Here is a 27,323-nt window from a genome sequence, read left to right on the forward strand (position 1 = left end):
CATGAGCTGATTTTTACATCCTGTTTTAAACTGATTTTTGTAAAGAGTTCAGTGTATAAAGCTGAAATGCAATGCAGCAAATATTTATGGGTTTTTTTTTTTTTTTGTATCTAGGGAAACTGATTGAAGTATCCTAATGAGATGTTCTTGTGATGATTTAACACGTTTAGTGAATAGCTTTGTAGATTTAGAAAACCGTCCAGTGCAGCATGAATGTGGAAAGCAATGACTCAGTGTCTGTTTAAAGCAAGACATTCTCTCCCTATAAGTAATATACATAAAAGCATTAAGTCTCACAAACAGAGGTACTGTGGGATAAATGTACTTACCGTGTGTTTGAAATCAGTTGATATTTAATCCGTTGCAGTGCATTCCTCACCAATGGATTAAGGTTTTACCTCCGGTTTAGATTTTTATTTACAATGTATCAGAAGAATCTCCAAAGCAACACGGATTCAAAATATAATAAAAACTTCAAAGGTTTCTGAAATCCATATATGGCACCCATTTCAATGCCCCTTTGTTAAACGGTTGAACTTCATTCCAATTCACTTTGAAAGGTCTCTGAGAGTCAACACCAACTCCTCTTCAACTCGCTGCCCCATCATGCTCTGCCAAACAAACAGTGGGTCTGGGGTCTGACTCCAGTGTTTCCTCCGAGATGGAGTCTGCCGCACAGACTATTAGGACTGTTATATAGGGTTGAGTCATGTGTTGCAAAGCCATGGAAACTTGTTTGGAAGTGAACGTTGATAAAGGGACACTGAAAAGGTTCAATGGTCTTTGCACACAAACTGTTGTGTAGTCCCTGAGCTTATCCTTAATATGTGCAATCCACATACTTGGACCGGCTTGCTCACAATCGCAAAGCTGTGTGAAAATCACATTCATACAGGAAGTCAAGAAAAAATAATAATTAAAAAATATTTTATTTATGTATTTATTTATTTTTTGTTTTATTTTTAACATCTTCTTGCCTTTCCCAATTCACAAACTTGACCGCTACTATGGTTTATTATTTTAAGATGAAGGAGTCTGCGCACCTAGTCGGTCGGAAGCAATTTATCCACTACATATTAGTAAAAATAGAGGCTAAGTGGCGTGGAGAATCGCCCATCAACTGACGGCTCTGGAACAAAAAACACTGGGCACCAAATACTATCAAATTCTGTATGACCTGAAGCATAGTTGCAATTAGCAGAACAAGTCTACTTCCTCGATGTTTGCTATCTAGAGTAGACCGTGCCAACTGCAACAGGGCAGAAGCGAAGTTGAATGGTATGAAAAGTTATCGCCTTCTTTGTTGGATATGGCGAGCTATGACTTGAAGAGGTGGACTGAATCCGGTCTGACAATGTTATAAATCTTGAGGAGGGAGCGCCTAGTTTCAGGTGAGTTTCGCAGAAATGCATGAAGTAGATCTAGCCCTTCTCCACCCCCCGCAGCTGAGAAATGGTTTGGCTGTGTGCGGATATTGTTACAATGTGTAAAGGGTCTGTCCTGCTGCTGGTACAGTTTATTACAGTCAGTCAGTGAGCGGAGGTGGGCTGGTTGTGAGATGTGATGTGCACGAAGGTTTCTTCGCAGTTCTTTTGTTTGCATGTGCCGAAGATGACATTATGAACTCAGGCTGACTGAAGACAGATATTTGCTATTGGTGCTTGCAGCATCCCAATCCTTTGGTCGAGAGAATATAAAAAAGATTCTTGCTCCCGTGGGTATTCTATTATTATTATTTTTTTTGTATGTTAACTTAACACATTTAACGATACAGTCTTGTAACGTCAAAGGTGATGCACTCGAGATTCTGTGTATGACTATATTTAATTAAAAGTTGCATTGATGGAGGTGGTTTTTTCTTTGCAAGTTTTTACCAGTCAGATTTTCTTTTCGTCAGCACCTTGGTAGAACAGGCTATGCTTGTGTGGAGACAAACCAGGCAGTACTGTTTTAATAACACGAGCTTAACACTGCGATTAGGCGTTAAGTTATTTGAAAACAGTGTATTTCACTGTACTACTGTATTGCGAAGAATGTGAGATTTCAATGCTTCTTCGCACGGCTTGCGTCCTTGAATGTACGGCTGTGAAGTCGCATTTCTTGACAATAAGTCACAGAGGTGTGCAATGGAAAGTTCCACGAGGGTAAGCCATTGTGTTTATTTACCAATTAGTACACTGGCATCCAAGCTACTAAGCGCTTTTTTTGTTGTTTGCTTCTTAAGGATCTGCTAAAATGACATGCAGAAATGACATGATGTCTGCAGTCACAAATGCTTCAAAACGAATTGATCCTACCGTTATGTTTAAAATGTGCTTTGTTGCACCGGTATTGTAATATGTTTGACGAATGCGATGCACCAGTTCAGGTTTGTATTTCTGTTGACACCACATTTTCCTTCATGAATTAAAATGTCTCCAAAATAGTGGAATATGACCGTTCTGTGCTTCTGTCTGCCAATAAAGTAATATGTTTTGATCTTTCGACTGTAGTAGCTCGTGATCACCGCGTCTGTATAGATTAGGCATTGTGTGGGTCTTTATTTATAATGATTGTTGCAGGAACTGCGCTATTAGTGTTGCTGTCGGAAAAAAAAATAATTCTCAAGCCATTGAATATAGAGTATGCACCAGTTATAGGTCAGTATAAGGAAGCATACATGTTTATAGCTTCTGCTGCATGGAGTTGTATTGTTCAAGTTGAAGGGAGAGACTGGGGAGCAATTAATGACAAGGAATGTAAAGGAATGGGATCTCCAGCAAGCCTAAATACCAGCATGTGTCCGTTTAGCTCTTGTCCTCTGTTCTACCTGCTCAGATTTCTAGCCCTCCGAGATACATTCTAGCTAGAGCCTGAACAAACTACCAGTATGTTAAGAAAAAGCTCCTTTCTGCGCGTGGCTTTTCACTTGAAATTGTTGCAACTGAATGATTATATTATGGATGAACAACAAATATTATATTTGGTGGTACTGTAGAGTCTCTCAAACTGCATGTTGTTGTTATTATTATTATTATTATTATTATTATTATTATTATTATTATTATTATTGGTGTTGCCACCCCTACTGTTAAACCCTGAACACACCGTGATCAATGATAATCTTATTTTGCACAGTTCAGACAGCTGGTTCCTTTCCATTTTGAACACACATGGGATTCTTTTGTCAGGCTTAATGCTCAGTTGAAGTGGAAAAGCTCACTTGGTCATACAGTATGTGAGAACTTGTTGCTAATCTACAGAAATGCAGTGATAGAAACAGAAGACTTCTAGCTCTGGAATATAAAATGCTGTTGAGCAGAGTGCCCACTGGGGATGCATTGAGAAAACAAAAAAGTAAAAGACTGAGGTGCCCAGCAGTTATTGCCCAACACTGAACATGCCTTGTTCCTTTCAGCTGATAGCAATCAGATCTGTTTTATTGTTGTTAATAAAAGTCTGGCCAAGTTTGCATTTATTTTACTTTATTTGTTTAAAGATACTTGTACATCTCTAGCGCAAACTTGGATATGGGCGTAATGAATGTACCTGGTGTTTGTTTCCTTGTTTCTGTGCTGGTCACAGTATTTGTAAAGGTTATGTTTATTTGTGGAGCACTGGGAACATACTTGTGTCTTGAAGGACTGACAAATGCACTTGAGCTGAATCCAGTGTTTTTTTTCATTAGCTACCTCAGTGAAATGATCAGGCTTCAGTTAAATCTGCAGGAAACTTACTAGACGTATTGCAGGCTTATAGGCTAGTATAAATACCAGCGTCAATCTCTGGCACATGTTCTAGCTCATGTTGACATGCATTTATTTAGTTCCACTAACTGTGACTGCAGGTCACTGTTGTCTGATTGTAGAAATGGGTTTAAAGGCCAAGTTGGCAGAAACTTTATAAACTCCTCTCTTGAAATGTTAAAATACATTGACAAACACCATAAAAGTTATTCTTTTAAACAGAATACTGATAATATGCAGAAGTACTGCTAGATAAACCATTCATACCAATGCGGTTTATATACGTATTCTGGCAAATGGAGCACCGAATGGGAAATAATTAATCTAGCTTCCTTCATTTTACAACCTTCTCCAAGGCTTCAGTGTACAGCAGATCACTACTAATTGACCCACCTAACCATCAAGTTTGCAGGGCTGGGGTTGGGAGATCACCAGTAGCAGAAATCTGCTTAACAATTCCAGAAACAACCCATTGACACATTTGGATGTGGGGTAGTTTTGAAACTGCATGGAGCATTTATTGTAATTAGATTTCAGAACTGAATGGAAACATGGTGTATTGTTATTTACGCAAATGCAGCAGCTACACCCTCGATCAGGGTGTAATCTGTAGGTAGCTGTAGCTTTGTTTCTGCTCGTCTGTGCCATTTGGTAGCAGCTTGGAGAGAGCAAAACGGTAAAGCCGATAACAAGCTGATAATAAAGCAAACAATAAAAGGGCAACTGGACCAGCATACAATGAAATGGACACAAAGACTGCTAATGCAGTGTCGTTTAACATCTAAATCCATCACAAATCATAGCTGCATACTACATGAAACCGGGGCATTGCTGGACTTTTTAAAAAGAGAATTGAAGTCTAGGAAACAGTTTGGAAATGTGGCTGTACAGCACTGAAAGAAAATAAGTATTGCATTGTTAGAACTCAGGATGGAACTTTTCTGTGCCTTGAAAAACTGGCTTCCTGATTTTCTTGTGTCTGCTTGTTGTGTTGTGATTCACTTGTATTTCCAGGATCGTATTTGTGGGTTATATAAAGTCGTCTCTGGAGCTGTTTTTATTGTGTGGGTGTGTTTCCATGACCGGTTTATTTTGTTACTAATACATTATTAAAAATGTACAAGAATAAAAATGGACTGACAGTGGGGCAGTTGACACAATCGGATATATACGCGCAATGCAATCTCCCCCTGTGGGGTGGGGGGCATTGTTGTCAGGACAACCGTAAACACAGTGCAGTCTGTGCTTGTCCTTGAAAAGGCAGTGTTTGAACAGTTTTGAGTGTAAAGACACCTTCGAAGTAAATCGTGAGAGATTGTTTCGTGACAGGTGGCAATATGCAAGTCTGTATCCCCCAGAAGGGCTGTGGTGGGTGATGCATGTTCAGGATTACACCAGCATAACCCTTCAGGTACTTGAGCGGCAGTGCGAGGGAGACTACCCTGAGTCCACAGGCTAGGCATTGTGCAGTATTGCATGCAAGTTGCAATCATAAATTCATCATCAGGAGGCTGTTTACCTTTCAATGTTTGCTGCTGTTCCATTTCTACTTTCTGGCAGTCATTTGACATCTCTGGGGTTTCACTTACAGTAAGTATATTTCTTCTGTAATTGTTCATGTAACATTTTTTAAACAACTATTGTCGATGAAGAGGATTTGAATTTCCTTAAGAGTTGTTCATATGTAAATAGTGCTAGTATGGTAGCATGGAACTGCTATTAGCTGTGTGTATTGATTAATAGCACTCCTATATGTACACTATATGAATATCAGTACAAGATTTTATTGTGAGATTCCTCTCATTGGAAGTGGCTCTACGCCTTGAAGGACAGATGAGCTGAGATCTCCAAACTCATTCCATTTGATTCAAGACAGATTTTAATCTCATTTAATCTCTCTTCCTCTTTGTGTTTTTGTTTTTTCCTAAATGGGCCAAAATTTTTTTTAGAAGTAATGGGTAGAAATTACTATTTCCCCTTGAGCTAGTCACATACACAGACATTTTTTCTCTTTATCTGTCTCACTCCTTCGGTTCCCACAATGAGTCACAGTTTGTAGCTGTGTCTTGAAGGGAAATGGTTGTATAAGGTTTTGCTTTTGGACAATAATAGTTTGCATCTCGTATACCAAATTTATAACCTTTGTGAAACTATGGCTACTCATTGTTTTTTTTTTTTTGTTTTTTTTGTTCTTTTGTATTTTATGATTGAGCTGTTGCATGCAAGCTTGCAAAATAATACAGAATGGGGTTATCTAATAGCATAAATAAGATGACATTAGCACATGCTCACCCTACATGTGATTACCTTGTATATGTTTTTAAAGCCACTGTACTCTGCCAATCGTTTTTAGTGTGTTTAAGCTCCTGAATGGAATGACGCCAACTTTTATTCTTCGACACAAGGAACAGAGAAGAGAGGTGTTGTTAAGCTCTTATAAATGTTGCTGCTGCACCCTTCCTCGAGCCATGTGATTTGAACAGTCCCATCACCAATATCAACACCAAGTTTTTACTACTAATTGAACTCAGCCCATACTTGCATATAGATACTGATGCACAATGAAAACGCAACAGTCTTTAAGTTTTACATCACTGGCTCATTTTGCACATACATAATGTTATTTACATTTTAAATAGTGAGCAGATAGTTTTGTTGATTGTTTGAGTAGTATTGTTCCTTGGGACAACAAAATACTGAGTTCAAGTCATGTAATTTCATAAACACCAGGTGCTCAGTGTTTGGAATTTGAGTTGAGCTAAAATTGCCAAAATAAGTTGATTAATAATCAGTATAAATAGACAATCAAAAAGATTTTAATTAACGCAAGAACAGTGAAAGATACGACACTGCCCCGCTTGAGTAATGACGATCTCCTGGTTGCTATTGGCACAATTGAAGGCGGCCTGTTTATGAGAGAAGTTGCCCGGAGAATGAGATGTTCTGCTTTAGCAATCAGCAGACTAGTCCAGAGAAACCAGGAAACCGGCTCTGTGAGGGACAGGCCACGTCCTGGAAGGCAGAGGGTCACCACACCGGCCCAGGACCATCACACCTGACTGATCCATCTGTGTAATATTTTCAGACTGCAGTGGTACAGCATGAGAAATTCCAGGAAGAAATAACCTGTTCAAGGGTAATGTGTTGACAGCTGAGAGATGAAATCGCTGTCTTCTGTGGGCCAAAGAACATCTGAGCTGGTGGCAAAGAGAGTGGCGGAGTGTTTTATTCACTGATGAATGTCGTTTTGCCCTTGACAGACCTGAAGGAAGACAACATGTGTGGAGACGTCATGGTAATCTCCTTTAACGCATGCCTTTGGTGCAGATTGAGGGCAGTCTTACTGCTCAGTAATACACTGATGAAGTCCTTCAGGCAAGAGTTTTTTTGTTCCTGTAAGCCAATCCGGAAGTGTCAATCTTCCAGCAGGACAGTGCAAGACAACACGGTGCTCGGCTTACAATTACTTGACTTCAAGAAAACAATGTCAAGGTCTTGCCGTGGCCAGCTTTTTCTCCTGACCTGAGTCCAATAGAACATCTGTTGGACCAAACGCCAGTGCCATGCATAGGAGAAAACCGCGACCAACCAACCTTTGCCAGCTGGACAGTAAGAGTGGCGGAACATCCCACAGCAGTCTATCCAGAGGATGATCAATTCTGTGCGTCAACGCTGCCAGGATTGTGTTAATATTCAGGGACGTCATAGCCAATACTTTGTAATGTTTTCATTTAGACAGTGTGTCACATTTCCTACTGAAAACTTGATACTGAAAAATCATGATTCTCTGATCTGTATTTTTGCTCACATTTTCTGTGATTTTGTTTGATATCTATGTTTAAAATATTTGATTAAATCCATTAGACCAGAGTGTTGAATTTCTTTTGTGCCTCAGTGTGTGTGTGTGTGTGTAATAAATGCACATGGGTTTGGGTTATTCCAACTCAACCAGAGCTGTTGCCCTGGGTTTTTGGGCCTGCTGAGTTTAGAAATGCTAATCTAAATTTTCTTTTTCCCCTTCGAGTTGTGACCTGGCAAAAGTGAACCCAAAGTGAAAAAGTGAAAAATTTGAAGAATAATGACAGTTCGATTAGGACTAATTGGTACTATAGCCTCACCAAAGTGGCCATAAGCAGTGCTCGAATGCATGACAAATGCAACTTCAGAAATCTGCCAAAAATCCAAAATCTGTGGATACCAAAATGTTTTGCTTGATTCTAGTAGATCTCATCAACATCTATCCAAAAATATCTTTTTGTGATTTGTTTTCTAATTTCAGAGGTGGTTAATGACCAGTGAGGGGACTTGAACGCAGAAGTGTTTCACTAAATTTGGAAGAGTAGTTCCTAAGGTTCTTACAGCAATACTAACATTTTAGAACCCGCATCCCTTACAGGGTAAAGGGTTGGGCTGAAGTTCGAATAAAACTCGTCACTTACCCCTCATCTGGCAACTTTCCAAAAGTGAGTTAGGTGCTCCTGATGTTTTTTTCTCGAAAACCCTATTCTTATGAGTCGAACGAGGTTCTACACTTGATGGGAGCGTCTAAGCTGAGCCCAGGGTGATTTCAATTTTTTACTGTAGGTTGACCTTTGCCAGGTCACAGCTCGAAGGGGGAAAAAAAATAAAATAAATGAGTAGCATTTATGAACTTGGCAGGCACGAAAACTCCATGGTGAATTTTCATAGAAAAATCTGAGACTGTCGGGCAGCAAAATGCCCCTTTTCTGGTTGAGTTGGCGTGGAAAGAGCCATACCTAACAGCGTGCAATGTGCCTGGTTCTTTTGTTCAGTCACCACCCTGAACTGCATTGGAGCTTCAAAGGGCGTAAGGCACAGATGTCAATCACTAATGTTTCAAGATAGTTTTGCAAGAACATTTCTGGTCAGGTGTGATATCCACTTGATTTACTTAGCAGCCGCTTGAATCAGGGTGTGCTTTAATTCCATACTGCATAGTTGTGGTGTATAATTGGACCTGAAAAACTGCTGCCTGGATTTCAGCCAAAGAAAATGATGTTACAAAAGGCATGAAATTGCTTCCTGGTTTCTGTGTATTTCAGTCCCCCCCAGAGAGCTGCCAGCGTTTCAAGTGGTAGATATTTTCTAATGATAACAACATAAATAATTATTACTCCATTGTCATGCCAGGAGAGATTGAACTGATGGACGTGGTGTAACCTGTGACTGAAACTTTGAATCCCACCCAGGACTCTCAGGGGTGCCACCTCTGTCAGAACTGAGAAAGCATGTGTGTGCTGCAGAGGGGATTGCTGTGGCGTTAGAAAAGCAAGTACAGGGATGGAAATAAGACTCCCATTGCAAAGCAGTTTCACCCATTCCAGGTTTTACTATGAGCTTGATTAGTCACAGTGTATTGGTAACAAGCTCAGGTGTGTCTTACTAAACTCATAGTAAAATCAGGAATGTATCAAACAGCTATGCAGTGGGAGTCTTATTCCCATCCCTGTAGTATGTTCTGCTTCTGTGACACCTGTGAGAACAGCAGGGTGGGTGGTCTTTCCCAAGCAAAGCTTAGATGAAGATTGCTTTTTTTGTAAAATTATACTTCTTATCATTATCATTGATAATCCAATATAAAATCCTGAAATGAAAAGCAGTCGTGTGTGGAAACTAGAAAATGGCCTGTCGCCTTTAACGAGCAGTGGTCATCACAAACACATTTGGAAACAGTAGATAAATAGAAATTGTGATATCTACCCCTATGCCATGGGGAAATTGTAATTGTGTATCGGATCACAGATTTGATATCCATGTTTGCAGTCTACATGCAGCACTGCATTCGGACTGTTAAGAGTGCTGTGAATGAGTGTTACTGTAGGTTTGGATTGCATTCTGCTTGGCTGCTTCTGTCCATGATGTCTTTTCAGACACTCTGAATTGAGAAGCTTTTATTTCAAGATTTTTGTAAATGAAGAACTTTTAATCAACATTCTATACGGTGTGCTGTTATCTAAACATTGGTTGCTGCACGGTGCATACTGGCTTTGTGGTGTGAGTGGCTTTAGTATGACTTTGATTGTGGAAAAATCTGTCAGCAAGAAGTGGGTAAATTTATAGCCAGTAGAGTGTTGGAAAAGCAGTATTTATGTAACAGGGTCTGGTGTGTTTTGACTGCTGTGGAGGAACTGAGCTGCTTTTAACAGATATGGTTTTCCAACAAAACAGTACTGTGTGAACCAAAGCTGTCCCATCAGGTTTAGCGTGAATATGGATTCTGGATTGTGTCACTGAAATGTGTTTAGCCATGTGGTATTGAAGTACTGGGATAGGAAATTACCTTCTAGCGTTTTTTCTTGGAATGTTTCTGTTGGCATTAAAAATCCCTATTGGCGTCATTTCTAATGTTGAAGAACTTCCTCACCTATAGCCACAATGTTTCCCCCAGTAAGAAGAATATACTGAAGGTTGTAACTAATGAAAATTGTGGCTAACGAATGTATTCAAGAAACCTTACCTATTCACTATGTAGATTTCAAATGTGCACTTTTGAAAGAAGGACAAGTTTTAAAACACGATATCTGGTACGTCACGGAAATCTCTGTTTACAAGCCTTGCTTTTAACTAGTCTTGCACTTCCTGAGTTATTCCACTAACACAAAGTTTTCAAACCCATTCAAGGCCACCTTTCCTGCCATTAATCAACCAGCTCCTTGCCTTACCACCTGACATGCTTTGTCCCTGAAGACCCGGTTGAGGTGAAGTAACCTGGGAGTGAAATAGTAACAGACTTCTTGAAAGTGCAGGTAAGCAAGCTGAGAACTATCTTTAACTGCGTGTAAAGATATCATGTTTTAAATGAAAATCCAGATGAGGCCCTGTGGCAAAGTGCCTGCCCCTGTGTGTATTTTGTGTTGTGTGTTAATGTTGGTGTACAGTCATTGGTACACGGGATATAAACAGGTCTGTGTAACACAAGTGTTTAAAATGTATATTTGTATTTAGGCACGACGATTGCACAGCACTTTACTTGCAAGTAAAACGTAATAATATGTGAGCACGGGGAATTGCACTTTATTAATTCACATGCACTTTATTAGTTCACATGCAGTTGTACCGCGACTCCAACTGAATGATTGATAGCAATCGAGTCTCGGTACAGCTGCATAAAAGCTGCATGTTTTCACCCACTAGGGGTTGGGTGTTCGGTGAGTGGAGAACGGGATTGGAGATGGAGGTAATAAATAATAAAATAATGGTGTAAAGTTAAAATATCTGCTCACCTTGTTTTGTGTGGTGTTAGTCCGTTTTGTTTGTCTCTTTTGTTTTGGTGAATGTGCCGTGTCCTGTGTTTTTGTGTGTGTTACAACCGTTTATTTTCTGGCTGTCTGTTCATTTATTAAATGCTGAGCGAAACTATTCGCTCCGCTCCACCAAACTCCACCTCTCTCTGTCGTTTATTTCCTGTTTCCGGTCTGACGTCACCCACTGCAGCTGTCTTTGTGACAGGCCCATATAGAGGCTGGAAGTGTACTGCAGAGAAGATTAATGGAAGTTGTGATTTTTCTTTGTTCTCCTTGTGGTGCATAGGGGATACTTCCAATATTTTAGTTTTCAGCTTGCAAGTTTTCATATATATATATATATATATAGATATAATATAATATTTTTTTATAGTGAAAAAAGACGGGGGGGGATATATATATATATATATATATATAAAAAAATCACCTTTTTTCTGCAAAAAATAGAAATAATAATAATTCATTCATACAGCACATCTCAAAGCGCATCTCAAAGCGCTTTACAGTCTAAAACAATACACAGTATACATTAAAACACACAAGTTTAGCCCAGAAAGAGCGGACACACAGCACCAGTACTGCAAAACACACAAACAGCCAGCCCTACACAGACTCAAGTGCCATTTTAAAAAAATATTTTTTTAGTTGCTTTTTAAAAATATCAACAATATGCAAATCTTTTTATTTTCTGTGGGAGAGCATTCCAGAGCTTGAGTGCATAGCAACTGAAGGCTCTCTTTCCCATAGACCGGAGCCTGGATTGTGACAATGTTAAGAGCCCATCATCTGCAGATCTCAGGTTTTGCACAGGAGAATATACAGTTAACAAATCAGAGATATAGCTAGGAGCCAAACCATTCCAGTCCTTATATGTTAACAGTAGTAATTTAAACTCAATCGTGAATTTGACAGGAAGCCTGTGCAGAGATGCCAGGACAGGTGTAATATGTAAAAAAGATTTAGACCTTGTTAGGACTTGAGCACCAGAGTTCTGAACATATTGTAGCCTATTAATAACACGTTTAGAGTCTCCAGCAAACAATGCATTACAATAGTCGAGTCGAGAGGAGACGAAGAAATGCCTGAGTCTCTCTCCATCAGGTGGAGAGAAAACAGGTCTTAAGCAGGCTATGTTACGCAGATGGAACAAAGACACCTTTGTAACATTTCGAGCATAAGCTTCGAAAGTTAGGCGAGGATCAAAAATAACACGGAGATTTCTCACTTCAGAACTCTAACTTTGTGAACTTGCTGGGATTTGTACCTGAGAAGGTCCATCACTGTAGTGCACTGTGCTTTCACTACATGCTGTCTTATCTGAATTATGATGAGCTTCATTTTTCCATCACAGACATCTATGTTGTCTTGACCCCTCCCAGCATACGGGAACAAGTCATTGACTGGAGAAACTGTATTGCTTAACCCATAACCACAATAGAGTAACTTTCAGTCATGAACAATTTGCTAAATTAGCATAACAATTTAAAACTAGCCTTGGGAGCCTCATCCTATATTGTTGATCCAAAGTGATAAATGACAGTAATGTGAATCATATGCATGCGGTTGGCTTTCTCTGCCGAAGATTAAACACGAGCTGTCTCTATTCTCCCAGTGAGGTTTATCTTGGCTCCTGTCCCTAGTGTATGGCCAGTGGGGGATTGTGATCCCTTGCTGATGTCAGCTCTTTGTTTCCCACGGTGTTTCATCCTCCACACAAAGGTGCTTTGTTCTGCAGACACCTCTAGGACTAATGTCAGGTTATCAAGCTCCTTCTTACTCTCTCTCTCTCTCTCTCTCTCTCTCTCTCTCTCTCTCTCTCTCTCTCTCTCTCTCTCTCGCTCTCTCTCTCTCTCTCTCTCTCTGTACATTGAATTAATTGGATATCTTTTTCAGAGGTTGGCAAACTTTTATGAGATGTGGTCTGGAGAAAAATATTTGTCTCTTTAATCACTCACCATGCTAGCATCTCCATGTGGTTTCCATCAACTGTTTTAGAGCCGTCTTGGGTGAGCTGCTTATGGAAGAAGGTGTTAACCAGAAGGTCACTGATATTCGTACCCTGCCTGGGGATTCCATGGATCTGCTTTGACTGCCAGCGCTATGTTGCTGTGTGAACGTGTGCTCAGGAGTCAGGGCTGTACTCCAGTTTCTGGATATTAAAGATTCAAATGGCCAGATTTTTGGCCTGTTAGCACCAAAGTCTTCCTCCATTTCTCAGCAAGGAAAAAAAAAAAATTAAATCTATGGCAGCAAGAAACAACTGGAATGTTTGTAGAAGCAGTTCAATTTAGTTGTTTTCGTATCAGTTTTGTATAATTATTTATTTTCTCAAAAGTTGAAAACAGAATGAAAACTGAACCCAGCACTGACCCAAGAGAAACAATAAAAATTGCGATTCCACAATTATATTTGTGATATACTGTCACCAGGTGACACGGTACATTAGATGAAAAGACAGGTGCCTTGATTGGCTAAGCGGGTCTTCATGATTTACTGTACTGTAGAATAGCTTTCATTAGTAGAACTTGTTCAATAGATCGGATTGCCTTGTGACCTACCATGTGGAAGGCTCTCTTTGTATTGTATTGTGATTGGCTTATTTAACTTCATACTGTGGTGTGTATGTGTGTGTGTGTGTGTGTGTGCTGTTTCTCTTTGAAGATAGTAGGTATAGACTAAACACACACAAAAAAATGTATTTAATTTATAATGTGTACACTGGAAATGCACCAAGTTACTTTAGATCTCTGTCTGAGACATGTCCCACTGCTTATGTACTAAGATCAAATGACTTTTAAAATCCCTGAATCGAGATCCAATATGGGCCAACATGCTGTTGTATATTAAGCATCTCATGATTGTATCATGTCATTTCTCTTGCTAGGACCCTCTTGGAAATGAGATGTATATCTCAAGGGTTCTCTCCTGGTTAAATAAAATACATAAATAAATAGGATGCTAGAACCCCAGTGCAGTTAAAGAATGCTGCTTGTGATTTTGCACGGTGTACGAGACACTGAAGGTCATTAAGATAAGGAGCCAAGAACAGGGAGTGAGGCAGGATCGATTTCCTGCCCGTAGTTTTGTTGCTGTTCTTGCTTGTAGTTTATGATGTGGAAAAAATAAATCTCTTTCTATCCCTCATGTTTGCACAGTGATTGGAGGAGGTTTGGAAAGTGTCCCAGTAGAGTCTCCCCGTGTTCAGCCAATGGAAAACAACCTTGCTGAACTTTTCAACTCGGACGCTTTGAAACAGGAAGCAGCGGCCGGTAAAAATGGATCCTGTTGATCTTTGCCTGCACTGGAGTCGATTGGGACAAACAAGTGTGTTACCATGTTGATCATCCTTACTAAAACACTAGACAAGAAGAAGGGTGCTGATGATGTAAAGCACAGAGCCTCAAACTCTGAACTGGTAAGATATGGTAATCGCAAAAACACTGTTTTATTTAGTTTCTTTAACTCCTTTAGTTTAGATATTTTTTTTGACTTCTCAGTGCAGGGCAAAGCTGGCTGCAAATAATCATTCCAGGATTTTGTTCCTTAACTACATATTAATTGTTTTGTTACCCTTTTGAGCAGGAGTGTAGTATTACAGTATGTGTGCCCTGGAAAGCAATGCCTGTTGAAACTCAATACTGTGGACTGTACATACTAATGTGGGGCCCCCATTTACAACTACACTGTTGACTGTCTTTAGGATGTACACAAACAATATACAGGCAGTTCACTCATTTGAACATTATATACAGGCACTATTCATTGAACCAAGTTTACATCAAATAAAATTCATATTAAACAAGTGTATTCCCCACACACTGAGCTGGGTGTTTCAACTCAGTCAGCCCCTTTCCAGTAATGCCAAGTTCATTTCACATTATGAATTTGCAGTTGCTTAAAAAGTCCAAGTCGCTGACTGATCAGCCTGTCAACAGCCAGTCATATGAACTGCCATCCCTACCCAGTCTGTAAAACAACTGCAGGTAAAAGTTATAGCTTAGTAAATTAATGCAAAAAGAGAGGCTAGTTAGATTGCAGTTTAACTGGAAGCAAATTTTTTTAGAAGACTCCGCTACTAGGGCCACTAGCATCTTCTGTATTATGCAGGTCAAGGAAAAATTAGGCTGTACCTAAAAAGAAACTTATTTCTACATTTACACAAACATGTCTGCCTGTATGAATAACCTACTCCAAAATAATCTCACTCATTTTACAGTCTGTAAGTGTTCAGAAGAATAAAATATTGAACTCCAGTTATAAGGGGGATGAACTGAAGTCTGAGTGCACTCTTAGAATACTCTGACGCTGTTTTTATGCCATACCATTCATATTAGGTTACACGCACAAATGCACCCACTGAACCACTATACAATCTGGACACAACAGCCAAGTTGAAGTAAAGCAGATGGTCCCACTGGGCACTAATACTAACATTTGAAACCCACTAAATGCAAAAAAAAGAAAAAACTAAAATCGGACCATCTGACAGAAAACTAGGGCAGGGATATGATTCCCTAAAGCAGTCGTTCTCAAACTGGAGTCCACTGGTTGCTCAGGGGTTCCCCAGAAAACATTTCAGTTCAGTTTTTGGTTCTTGCATAATATTTTGCCTTTTACTTGTTTTCAATTCAGGTGTGCCTTTTCAGAGTTGTTTTTAAAAAGGATTGTCATCCACCCCCCCACCATTCAGTTCTGGGCCACTCCCATGCAAGACGCAATTGTGCAGGATTGCTGTGGACTAACGTTTACTGGGGCTCAAATTGAGAGCACATAACTCATTTAACTTGGGGTATAAGCCTAATTCGAACACAGGCCGATGTAATGCTAATGGATCACCTCACTCTGCCATCTATTCCCCTTCTTTTTAAAATCACCGGAACTTGTGTTCTCAAAACTTCACATTTGACCGTGCTTATGTAATGGACAGTGGCTTGCTGTAAACTGGTTACCTCAGGTGCCCACTCAGGAAGTGGTCAGACTTGTTAGCACGAGTTGTGATTAGTACCTACACCATACCTCTTCACCATACCTCTATAGAGGTATACAATAGCAGTGAGAGGAGACACTTTTTCTTGGCTAGAAGCACTTGGGAATGTGATGTCTCCAGTGCAACTGGTTGTGTTTTATTAGTTACGGAAACTTGTTCAGGAACATGTGATGTAAAAATATCAACACAGTTTTGGTTACGGTTTAAAGGAAACTGCAGAGACAGTTAATGTGTGAAAGTCTGCAGTAGGAAAAAGACTGTGTTCTTTAAGGTTCTAACAGGACATTCAACCATTTAAGTTGCAAAGCTGGTCTTGTTTTTCCTTTAAAAAAAAATTGATACCACATATGAAACACTTTTAACTATGCTTTGCTTATTGACATCGTCCAAGACGGTAGATACTCTGGTTTGATCAGCTTGTGTGTTTATTTGCAGCATAATCCAAAGATGACGAGTAGAGGGACGACTCTCTTCTCCTGTGGAATTATGGGTAAGTGGTTTTCGAAATAAAATGCACATGGCCTTGATCTAAGCGGCAAATAAGCTCTTAAAAAGAATTACCCATAATTGTGCTTTTGTCATGTCCATCAACAGCTGGGAATTCAGATGACAGTAGTGAACCAGAGCCATATTGTACTTGGATAGAACAGCCAGCATTGACAGGGTTTTGATGTCAGATCTTTGTGTGCAGATACAACACAACAGACCTTCCAGTACAATGCATTTGTGCACAACTAAATAACTTAATAGGTAGTGCATTCTCCTTCTTACATCAGCATATTTATTCAAATAACCTTGAATCACAATGTACTGCACGTCTTTATTCTATTGGCCAATGCAAAAACTTGTTTCGAAAGTGCAGTAAATTAGTACAAGACTGCAGGTTCTTAACTACTGCATTGTAACTGCAGTTCAGCTTTAAATGCAATATCATTTCACTAATTTGGAGTTACAGCACAGTTTCACTGTGTACCTTCTAGTAGTATTACAGAGGATAACAGATGGCTGTCTCCAGAGATGTTAACAACCTCAAGACTGAATGACGATGCAAGCCGTCTGTTACAGTTCATGATATCATTTGCACAGAACTGTTTGTTTATTCGCTGATAGAGTGAAGAATGTGCCAGTGTTGCATTGAGTTGTTGGAGGTGGTGCAAGAGATCTTACGATATGGCAGGTGAGAGATTGAGCACAATAAAGTACTGTAAGCGTTTTTTTTTAACAGATATTTTACAAAGCTTAAAATAATTCACATTAAAAGACAATTCTGCAAGTTAAAGTGGGCATGATAGTAACAATGATAATAACAATAGTATTACATAGAAAAAGAAAAGAAATAACAAACAACTAAGTAACATCCCTGGTATTTCCTGTTCCTCCTAGACACCTTGGAGTCCTGGGTTGTACTGGAGGTGTTTTGTATTACATTGTTATTACACCTTGTGCATATTTACGCAAGTGACACACACATAATTTACATGGCAAGGATTGTATCTCTGTAGGTTTTACCCACAAGTAAAAACAACAAGTTGAACTTGTTGTTTATATGCTTGTATTTAAGAGCTTGAAAAACACAGCGTCTTGCTCATGTTAGTGAATTAGGCACACTACAGTACTGTAGTTATTATTTGCGATACATTGATTGTCGAGAGAGCTGCTCATTGTTTTTGTGATTAAATTGAATGGTATTGGCAAAAGGTTTTGAAAGTCTAGGTAATGGTGAGCGACTGTTGTAGGCTTCGGTCTGTTGTAGGTTGGGCTGATAAATCTATTTACTCAGCTCGGATTCATTTAGCTTTTCATGGGAAAACAAGAAGTTTGATACAAGACTGCTTGTCAAATCTTTGATGGTTCAACCTGGAATGCAAAGATATTAGTCTTGCTCATCCTTTTAGATCAAAAACCAGCTGCTGTAAAATCCAGCGCAGTTAAATGCAGTGCGGTAAAAGCAAATATACAAATATAGTAGTGCCTGTATGACTGAGCTGTAGCATTTATTAATTGAAAGGAACAGATCAAGAATCCGGGGGGGGATCGAAGACACCAGAGGTGGCTGCGAAGGTTTGGGAATCGTAGATAACATGCCTTGTCTTGTATCGAGCAGAACCCCAGACCCACGTGTACCGTTCACGATCAGAAGACTTGTTTATATATATATATGTGTGTGTGTGTGTGTGTGTGTGTGTGTGTGTGTGTGTGTGTGTGTGTGTGTGTGTATATATATATATATATATATATATATATATATATATATATATATATATATATAAACCCAATGAATAACTGTAGTTTTCAAGAATGCCCTGAAACTTGTACTCTTTTACAAGCCACTATTATTAGTTTTGGTACTTTCTGTATCATTCTCACCCTTTTACCAAGTATTGAATCTAATACTATTTTGTAACGGGCAGAAGCTTCAAACATTATTGTAACCTTTTCTAGTTCCTTCATGGCATTAATGCAAATTACCAAACACAAAAGTAATATAGATTATATCACCTGCATGCAAAAACCGTAAGATGTACGTCAAGTATTGATGTGCATGTATATCAGGCGGTGTTGAAAATGTGATTGAATTTATTTTTATATAAATGCGCTAATATGCAATAGCTTTACACGACAACACTTTTTTAACTGGTACGGATGCTCTCTGATTGCCCAGCAACCTATTCAATACAATGAAACTACAAATCACAGGAGGAAGAAACTGAGAAATGTGTTTATGATATGAAAAAAAAAAGTGTTTTATACAACTTTAAGAGTAACAGTTTACAAAAGCAAGAATTAAAATATAATTACAAATAGGTAATATATTATTTCCTGTAAAATATGAATGTAATTATCAATTCATTAAAAGTTCTACTGTGACCAGGAGTTCCTAGGGGAAGCCGTAAAATTGGCCGAGTGCCGCCCGGGTAGGGAGGGCTTAGGTCGGCAGGGCAATCCACGGTTCACTGCGCACCAGCGCCCCCTGTGGCTGAGAGGGTGCCTGCGGGTCTGCAGTGGAGCCATTCAGATCTGTGTTGTCCTCCAGCACTGTAGGTCTAGTGGCTTCACTGTGAATCGGCAGTGCGAAAAATGACAAATTGGCAAGAACATGTTTTGCAGGACGGGTGTTTCAGCCTGTGTTTCCCGAGGGGGGTTGCAGTGGTGAACCGAGATAAAAGTAATAATTGGGCATTCCAAATTGGGGAGAAAACTGGGGTAAAAACCATTGGCGATGACTAAATAAATAATAATAATAATAATAACGATTTCTCCCTTACTCAAATGTACAGCATCATTCCAATCCTTATTGATATCAATCTATGTAGCAAATGTTCAGTCAATACATTCGTAGCTTCTATGTGGCTATGACTGACTTTGACCAGTTTTGCTTCTCTAACAGAATGTGACAGTTGGTCAGAGCTCAATCGGAAGTGTCCCTTCCGGAAGGAGACGGCTGGTGCGAGCCTCGAGTCTCTGTGGGATGTCCTGCCGGAGCCCTGCCAGGAGAGCCCATCCAGGGCGCGGGAGTTTGCTACAGCCAGCGCCGTTACCAGCCTCATCAGGGACCTGAGCCTGAGCGACACCAAGAGCAGCCCAGCCACTGCCCCACCCAGCAAGCGCCAGTGCCGCTCCCTGTCTTTATCCGATGAGATGAGCCCCTGCCGTGCGGCTTGGAGGCCTGTGGGTTCTCGGGTCTGGACCCCCGTGGAGAAGCGGCGCTGCCACAGTGGTGGGAGCGTGCAGCGTGGCTCCAGCGGCTTCACTGGCAGCACCATGCAGCGTAGCTCCAGCTTCAGCCTGCCTACCCGCTCCAACACATTCCCCGGTACTGCCTTCTCCCTCGGCTACGACCAGACCTGTTTCGGACAGCGCCTTGTCTGCCAGTCCTGGCCAGGCTTCCAGGCCTTGCCTTCCAGCACTGGCAGTGGCCCAGTCAGAGACTCCACCGAGCTTCACAGGTCCCTCTCGCTCTCCCACGAGCAGATCTCTTCCTTGGAGTACCAGGCACCGTCGGCTCACAGCAGCCCAGACTCAACTCCCGAACTGGGGAGACGCGCAGGGCCTGAGGGGCTGTCCAGGAGCCGCTCCCAGCCTTGTGTCCTCAATGACAAGAAGATTGGGATGAAGCGGAGGAGGCCTGAGGAGGCCCAGGAGCAGAGGCCGTCCCTTGACCTAGTAAAAATGACGCAAGTAAGTGTGCACATAGAAAGAGATTTGAATATGGTGCAGGCATAGTATATGATATTTTCTAGAAAGTATTAGCATGTTTTTTTAATTTGATTTTGAACTCTCTTGAAATTTTGCTAGAACAGTTGCATTATTGTTTTAAGAATACTGGCTCAAGTCAGACACTCTTCCTCCAAAACTTCACTGTCTCTAGTCAGTCCTGGGCTGTTTATATTGTGCTGAACAGAGCGATTTGAGATCTGGACTGCTGTCTGATTAGGTTGAGACTCAACCCAACCCTGTGCTACCTAACCTCTCAAGGAATGGGCTGTATCTAATTATGCACGGGAGCTGTCATGCCACATGGAGTCTGCCTTGCAGCTTTCAACAGCTAAATAGAAAAAGTTAAAATATGCCAGGGAACCTCCTGGAAGAAACAGACCCGCTGAGACATTATTAGTCAGCTGACTCTGAGCTTCAAACACAGATCACAGGATTATTCTTAAAAGGGATACAGGGTTCTTTATTATGTATGCATGTGTTATTTTTATGTAACAAGATTATTATTGAGGAAACAGATGGCTAGCTTTATCACACAGCCCGAAAATGGGCAGGGGTGGGCCTATTGTATAATACTGATTTAATTTAGGACAGCTCAGCTTTTCTCTACAGACCCACTGAGGCAATTCCTATCCAACTCCAGTAGTGTTCTGAAGCTCCGTGGGGATGCATTGCTCTGTGTGCCAGGCTACAGGGCTGTACTGTACTGGGGGCTGGTTTCCCTCTGCTCTTCCCCTCACAGATGAGGTGACCCCTGCAAAACACTTTGAGTGAGATCCAGAAGTTCCATGGCTGTGGAAAAACAAACAAAAAACTAATTTTTAGACAGCGGCTGTTCCTTTTAAGAGACTGCAACAATGCAAGTGTAGTGGCTGAGCTGGGACTCAAAGCCAGAGTATCTTGGCTCCCAACTCGTCCTCTTCTCTTATTGTCTTGTTACCATGAGTGATGACTGCATTTTTTGTTCTGTGGCAACAGCAATTTGTTATGGTCACTTGCTTCTGGTGAGGGATTTCGTTACATACTAAAATGGTTGTAATAATTTTGTTAAAACTGTTAATTGTAGTTGACCATTTCAATTACCTTTTCCATTAACAACCCTAAACATAATAGATTTGCAAAGGGATGACGTGGAATCGTCTAAAACAAGGAGCTGAAATCCAGGGACTGGTTCTGACTTGCACAGCCAGGCAAACATACCCAAACATTCACACACTTCCCCCTCATATAGTAAACACAGGCCTCTGCCAGATCAAGGGTCAAATCTCCCAGACATCAAGGTCAGAAGGAAAACCTTAGTGATAAGAGTTCTGCCTGTAAGAGGATACACCAGCAGAAGGATACGGGAGTGCTTTTACTGGATGTTGGGTCAGTGTGTGATATTGTATAGCCAGTCCCTATTGGCTAGTATATATAAAATAAAAAAAAGATAATTTTGCTTGCTCCAGTTGTAACTCCTCTAGAAATGGTATACTCAGAGGTAAACCATACACAAACTCAGTGACACCACGTCCGGCTGGTCGTAGTTTTGTAACAGAGGGGATGGCACGGGTTAAGCTGTGCAAATATTTTCGGAGGAAGCTGGTTCACCCCTGGTTAAGCACTTGCATAGCAGCTGACACTGTTTTTGTTTCAGTAACATGCAACACCTTGATTACCCGTGCCATAAAAAAAGCATTGCTGCCTTAGCGAGTCTTTTATCATTTATTATTCAAATCTTTTACAAGAAGCATTCATTTAGCAAAGTACAGATACAAATGAAGGCTGCTCCAATTAACAGAATCTGACCGATTAATCAACTAAAGAGTTTTTTTTTTTCCAATTTAATCATGCAGAATTTATTTTTGTATATAATATAAAATCAACCAATAGAAGATCTGCATTTTCTCTGCGGCAGTCCAATCATAAGTGAGCGGAGGCGGGACATAAACATTTTAAAGTCTTTAATAGGTTTAACCAATGGGAGAGTCAAAGATCTGCCCCTTCTTATGCAGGTGTCCAATCATGAGTGAGCAGAGGCAGGACATAGTTGGGAGTTTAACCAATGGGAAAGTCAATGATCTGCCAGGGTTATACAGCTGTCCAATCATTAGTGAGCAGAGGCGGGACATAAATATGCTAGGGTAAGGGTGTAAGAATAGCTGAATTTTGCGTGATATTGCTTATTATATAGACAGTTATTGAGAATTATATTGAGAACTTTGAAGTAATATTTCCAAGAATATTTTCAAAAAGAACTTTCTCTGAAAAAATTGAGGTATACACCACAAATACCCGAACTGACACGGAAGGGAAGGGATATACTCGCCACTTCCAAAATTCAAATTATGAAAGGTATCATCCAAGTGTTATCTTAGAAAGGACTTATTGACACTCAGTCAGACCAATAGGTTTCTGAGCTATTTATATTCCTTCACTGGCCTGGGATCAAGGACACCAGAGGTGGGCAATTTCCCTCTGCCCGATGCCACATTCCAGGAATAACTGGCATCCCGTTGACTGGCAGCTTGAAGTGCTGGTAGGGTTTGGGAATGGGGGATAACATGCCTTCTCTTGTGTCCGGCAGAACCCCAGACCCAGCTGTACTGTTCACTATCAGAACACTTCTTTAAAAAAAATATAATTCTAGAGAATATAATTTTTGTTTTTTTTACTGCCTCTTCTCACAATAGAACAGCAATGTCTATTATGTAGAACACTGGCATGTAGCTACTTCTTTAGTGCAGCTCACAAGGCTCCTGGCCAGGTGTCTGGGAGGGAACACAAGTTTCCCGTTTGAGTGTTTGAGCCCACCCTCCCAGCTGAGGTTCAGTCGGCCAGCTCTGATTTTCTGCTTTTCCACATTAGACCTTGGTTCTGTTATCCTGCTGGTGGGGAAAATGGCTCAGAACTGTTCCCAGAATCGTCTGTTCCAGGTGCCTCGGCATCAGTGCGTGCAGGTGAAGTGCAGTGCTTTTAATTTGTACTTTGTAGACATGTGTTGCTTAGCAATTATGTCAACATTTGTCAGGCAAAAAAAGAGTTGGTAAGCTGCTATTCCCCTTTTTAAGGCTAGATTTGATGCTGTGTTTTGTTTGTGTTGCCTGTGCATTAAAGGTAAAAGAAAAGCACTGGGGTGATTCCATAGTATTTGAGCACCTCAGCTGTTTGTTGTATTTGGGGAGTGGGATATCCCTACCTGTTTACCCTGCCACTTGCTTAATAAATCACTTTGGCTATTCTCATGCGTGTAAATGATTCTAATGAGACACATTGAAAACCCACAGTGTTATACATTTTCTAGGCAAGGCATAAGAGTTTGGGGGGAAGGACCTACTTGTTTACCAACAATCAATGTGTCCCAGTGCGGAGCACCCTAAGTGTTAATGCAGATTGACTGAGAGGGTTTGTTCTCATTTAACTCCTAAAATGTTTTTCTGCAATGGTAAATGGTACAACATTCATATTCTAGGAGTATACTGAGCTATGGCCCCTGTGTTATTTTCTTTAATATCTATTTGTTTTTCCAAAGCCTTTGATAATACAAGCTAGATGTATATAATAGTGTAAGAACATTATTTGTTATATGCAGAGTATCTCAACAGAGATTTATATCTTTCACATGAAACAAGAAGACTATCTTGCTGAAAATGCTAGCCATGAGCTGGAAAAAAAACATGTACTTTGACTAAGTTTAATACTGTATTTCCATGGTAACAAATACAGAGGAACTGATTTGGGTAATTCGGATGTATGTAAACCCTGCCCTGGTTATACTGTTTGTTTGCAACATTTTACAAGGATCTGAACTATTTACAGTGGTGAACACTGCAGCAGCATATTCTTATACAGTAAGATTTACCACAGAATTTGTGACAGTGTTTGACATTACAGATAACTATCTCTGCACAGCACATCTATACCAATAGTTAATTGTGCAGCCAATATCTTGGTAAAGGTTTCACATTGGTTAATGTGGTGTGTGTCAGGTCTAATCTGAGATGCGCAAAACTGCCTGTTCATTTTGTGCAGTTCTTACACATCCCTCATGTTCATTGACCCTCCTCAAAATTACAGACTGGTTTGCATAACACTCCTTACTAACCAAACCACTCCATAATCTCATGTGTCAGGCATTGTTGCTCAATTAGATTTTCATATTTCCACTACAGTAGGATGTTTGTGAGATGTGAAAAGAAGCCTGCTGTTAACTAAAATCCAAGTACAATAAACGTATGACTTTAGACAGTTCTGAGTGTTTATTGATGAACCCTAGGAATGTACCATTAAAATTGTAACTTCTGAGTTCCCTTACGTCTCAAACATGGTCTGGCTCATCCTCTTATAGTGCACCTCTGAAGTGAGTGCTGCTATTCTAGAACTGAGCTGCCTGTTGTAATGGAAAGAATGTGTTACAGTTCTGTACAAGACAAGAATGTGAAACACGTCTCATTCCCCACCCACAGCATATGTTTCAGTTTCACTCGACACTGTAAATATTTCCTTCAAGCTCACTCAACCAGAAGCCAATGTGTTACTTTTTCTAATCCGTCTCAATAATACCAGAAAACGCAGCACCAGCATGGGTTGAAGTTGAGCATTCAGTTGAATGTGGAATCTTAGAGAGTGGTGGTACTGATTTGCGTCTTCAGAATGTTTATGCAAAGTAACAGGTTGCTAATTATAACACTGAAAATATATATTTTTGTCTTTCTTTTCCAGAAGCTAAGAAATGTCCATAGCCTTAGTTGCCCAGGTATCCCCAGTGAAGACTGTTCCCAAACTAAACCAGTGCCTCCCACTTGTAGCGGCACTAAAAAATATGAGGCTGACCTCGGACCTGCTGGGGGACCAGAGGTGGGGCCTCAACAGAACCCTGAAGAGGACGGGGCCAACAAGGAGGACCTGTCCAATGAGGAGCTGCACTTCAGTCCAGACGAGGACGGAGACTCCAAGAAGACAGCAGAGAATGTAGATGAGTGCGTGAACTGGGAGGTCGAGAGCAGGACAGCGGGGGATTCTTCTCAGCTGGGAGGAGAACTGGACATAGACCAGATTGAAAGAAACTGAAGCTGGGAAGGTGTTGACTGGTGCCCTGAAGAGCGTTGCAGGGTTTTGAAAGTTGTATGAAGCCGTGAAACTAAGGGAGGAGCTGATGTTGGGCACCACAGCGCAAAGCAGGAACATGCCTTAGTCAGTACAAGGGCTCACATACCCTGCTTAAGGAGATCTTTTTTTGAAATGAGGTAGATTTCAGGGCGTGGAATTTGGCAGGGTTCAGAAGTGCAGCATGGTTATGTGGCACACTAAAGAGAAGTACCACAGAGGTTTAGTGGGGTGACGTGGCGCCGGGGGGGGTCATGTTATTGTACTGGGTTGAGAGGCTTGGTGAAAAGTTTAAAAGCATTCCCCTGCTCGCACACAAAACTATAGCAGATGGGGGCTCCCGAGTGGCTTATCCGGTGAAGGCATTCTGCCCGGAGTGCAGAGTGCGCCCTATAGCTTGGAGATCGCAGGTTCAAATTCAAGCTATGACACTGCCGACCATGAACGGGTATTCCCAGGGCCAAGCGCTGCCGGGGTAGAGTAGAGGTTAGGTCGGCTAGGGATTCCTTGACTCGCAGCACACCGGCGACTCCTATGGCTGGCTGGGTGCCTGTGGGCCAGCCTGTACACAGTTCAGAACTGCGTAGTCCTCTGACGCTGTAAGTTCTGAGGGGAAAAAAAGCGGATGGCTGACGCAACTCGTTTCAGAGGACGCAAGTGCTCATCTTCGTCTCTCCTGAGTTAGTTCAGGGGTTGCAGCGGTGAGCCAGGTTAAATAATAATTGGACATTCCAAATTGGGAGAAAATTGGAAAATGAATACAAATAATTATTTAAAAAAAAAAAAAAAAAAAAAAAAAAAACTACAGCAGACAAGAATGTTAATCAGAGAATGATTTTGATGTTGCAACAACCACCATCGACCACCTTTCTCGGGTTCCATATTCAACCATGGGGATAGCTGAGGAGATTGGGTGGAAGATAACGGATGTAGTAAAGTACTACAGGCTGGATATCTTAAAGTTTTTCTTCTGAAAAGAGACCAAAAACAATAAGGACTGTTAATGCTGAGATTATCATTTCAGGGCCTCTACATGTGCATCTTACTTGTTTTGTAACATTAAGTGTTTTTAATTTCATTTCAGAAAACAAGTGGTTTGAATTTCGCAAAACTTCAGTTGATATCTGAAGTAAACTATTTTTTTTTTTTTTTGTTGTTTTTTTTAATAATAGGTATGGGGGAATAAAGTAATCTTTTGCAGCTGTAGGCATATACTGCAGTTTGCAGTAAAAAAAAGGTTAAATTAAGTTTTCTGAATATGCAGTTGAGGTGGGGTGGGGGGGGTGGTGGTGGAATATAAACTTTATTTTTTTTATTTTGTTTGGTGAAAACCTCACTTTGTTGCACTTGTGTAAACAATGAAATTGTGCATCTCTGCATTATTTGCAAAAAAAAAAAAACACTTCTAGAAACAGTGACATAAAAATGTTACTGTTTTGTATAACTAAGGCAGTACAAATTTATAAAATGCACAACTTTTCAGTTGAAAATTAAGAGCTCGAGTCGATAAAAGATCAAAACAGCTGTTTATTTATTTATTTTTCCCCTTTTGGACACAAGTATGGTAACAGGAGGTCACATGCTGCCCATCAAAGGGGCATCTGCCAATTCCAAGGAACAACCAACAGAAGAAAACAAAAGACCCTGTATATCTAACCAAACTCATGAAGAATTGTGATTTCTGCTGTTAATTATTAATGTCAGTACAAACAATTGGCTGACTGACATCAGACATGAAAACTCTCCAATAAACAAACCAAATTACTACTATATACCCCTTTACTGCTGAATAAGAACTAAATAACTAAATCTTCCACAGTACCATATAGTCTCCAGCGGTTTGGAGAAACAGATATAAACAAGGGCCATTTTTATTTTGAAACTGTAGGGAATTGTCTTATTTGTTTGTTGAAACCCATTGGAAAGGCAGCAGCGTCCTGTGTTGCTCCCTGCAGCTGTTCATATTTTGAGAACGTTTGGGTTAGCCCTGAAACCCTGTGACAAGACAAGGGGCATCAGATTGAGGGACCTCTTTTACTGCTTCGT

At 40.5% G+C, this 27,323-nt stretch overlaps 1 protein-coding gene across 2 annotated transcripts; it reads left to right on the forward strand.

Moving 5' to 3' along the window:
• Window positions 1-1,446: 1,446 nt before the first annotated feature.
• LOC121321491 (protein FAM53B-like) lies at window positions 1,447-26,012 on the forward strand. Of its 2 annotated transcripts, XM_041260465.1 has the most exons (6): window positions 1,447-1,714; window positions 10,368-10,492; window positions 14,146-14,405; window positions 16,413-16,467; window positions 19,366-20,156; window positions 24,894-26,012. In XM_041260465.1, the coding sequence occupies exons 3-6, from the start codon at window positions 14,325-14,327 to the stop codon at window positions 25,239-25,241; spliced, it is 1,275 nt and encodes a 424-aa protein (XP_041116399.1). In that variant the 5' UTR covers window positions 1,447-1,714; window positions 10,368-10,492; window positions 14,146-14,324; the 3' UTR covers window positions 25,242-26,012. The 2 variants fall into 2 exon arrangements, with proteins under 2 accessions (XP_041116399.1, XP_041116400.1); XM_041260466.1 differs by lacking the exon at window positions 10,368-10,492.
• The last annotated feature ends 1,311 nt before the right edge of the window (window positions 26,013-27,323 follow it).

The sequence above is a fragment of the Polyodon spathula genome, chromosome 10, assembly GCF_017654505.1.
Source record: "Polyodon spathula isolate WHYD16114869_AA chromosome 10, ASM1765450v1, whole genome shotgun sequence".
Classification (NCBI taxonomy): domain Eukaryota; kingdom Metazoa; phylum Chordata; class Actinopteri; order Acipenseriformes; family Polyodontidae; genus Polyodon; species Polyodon spathula.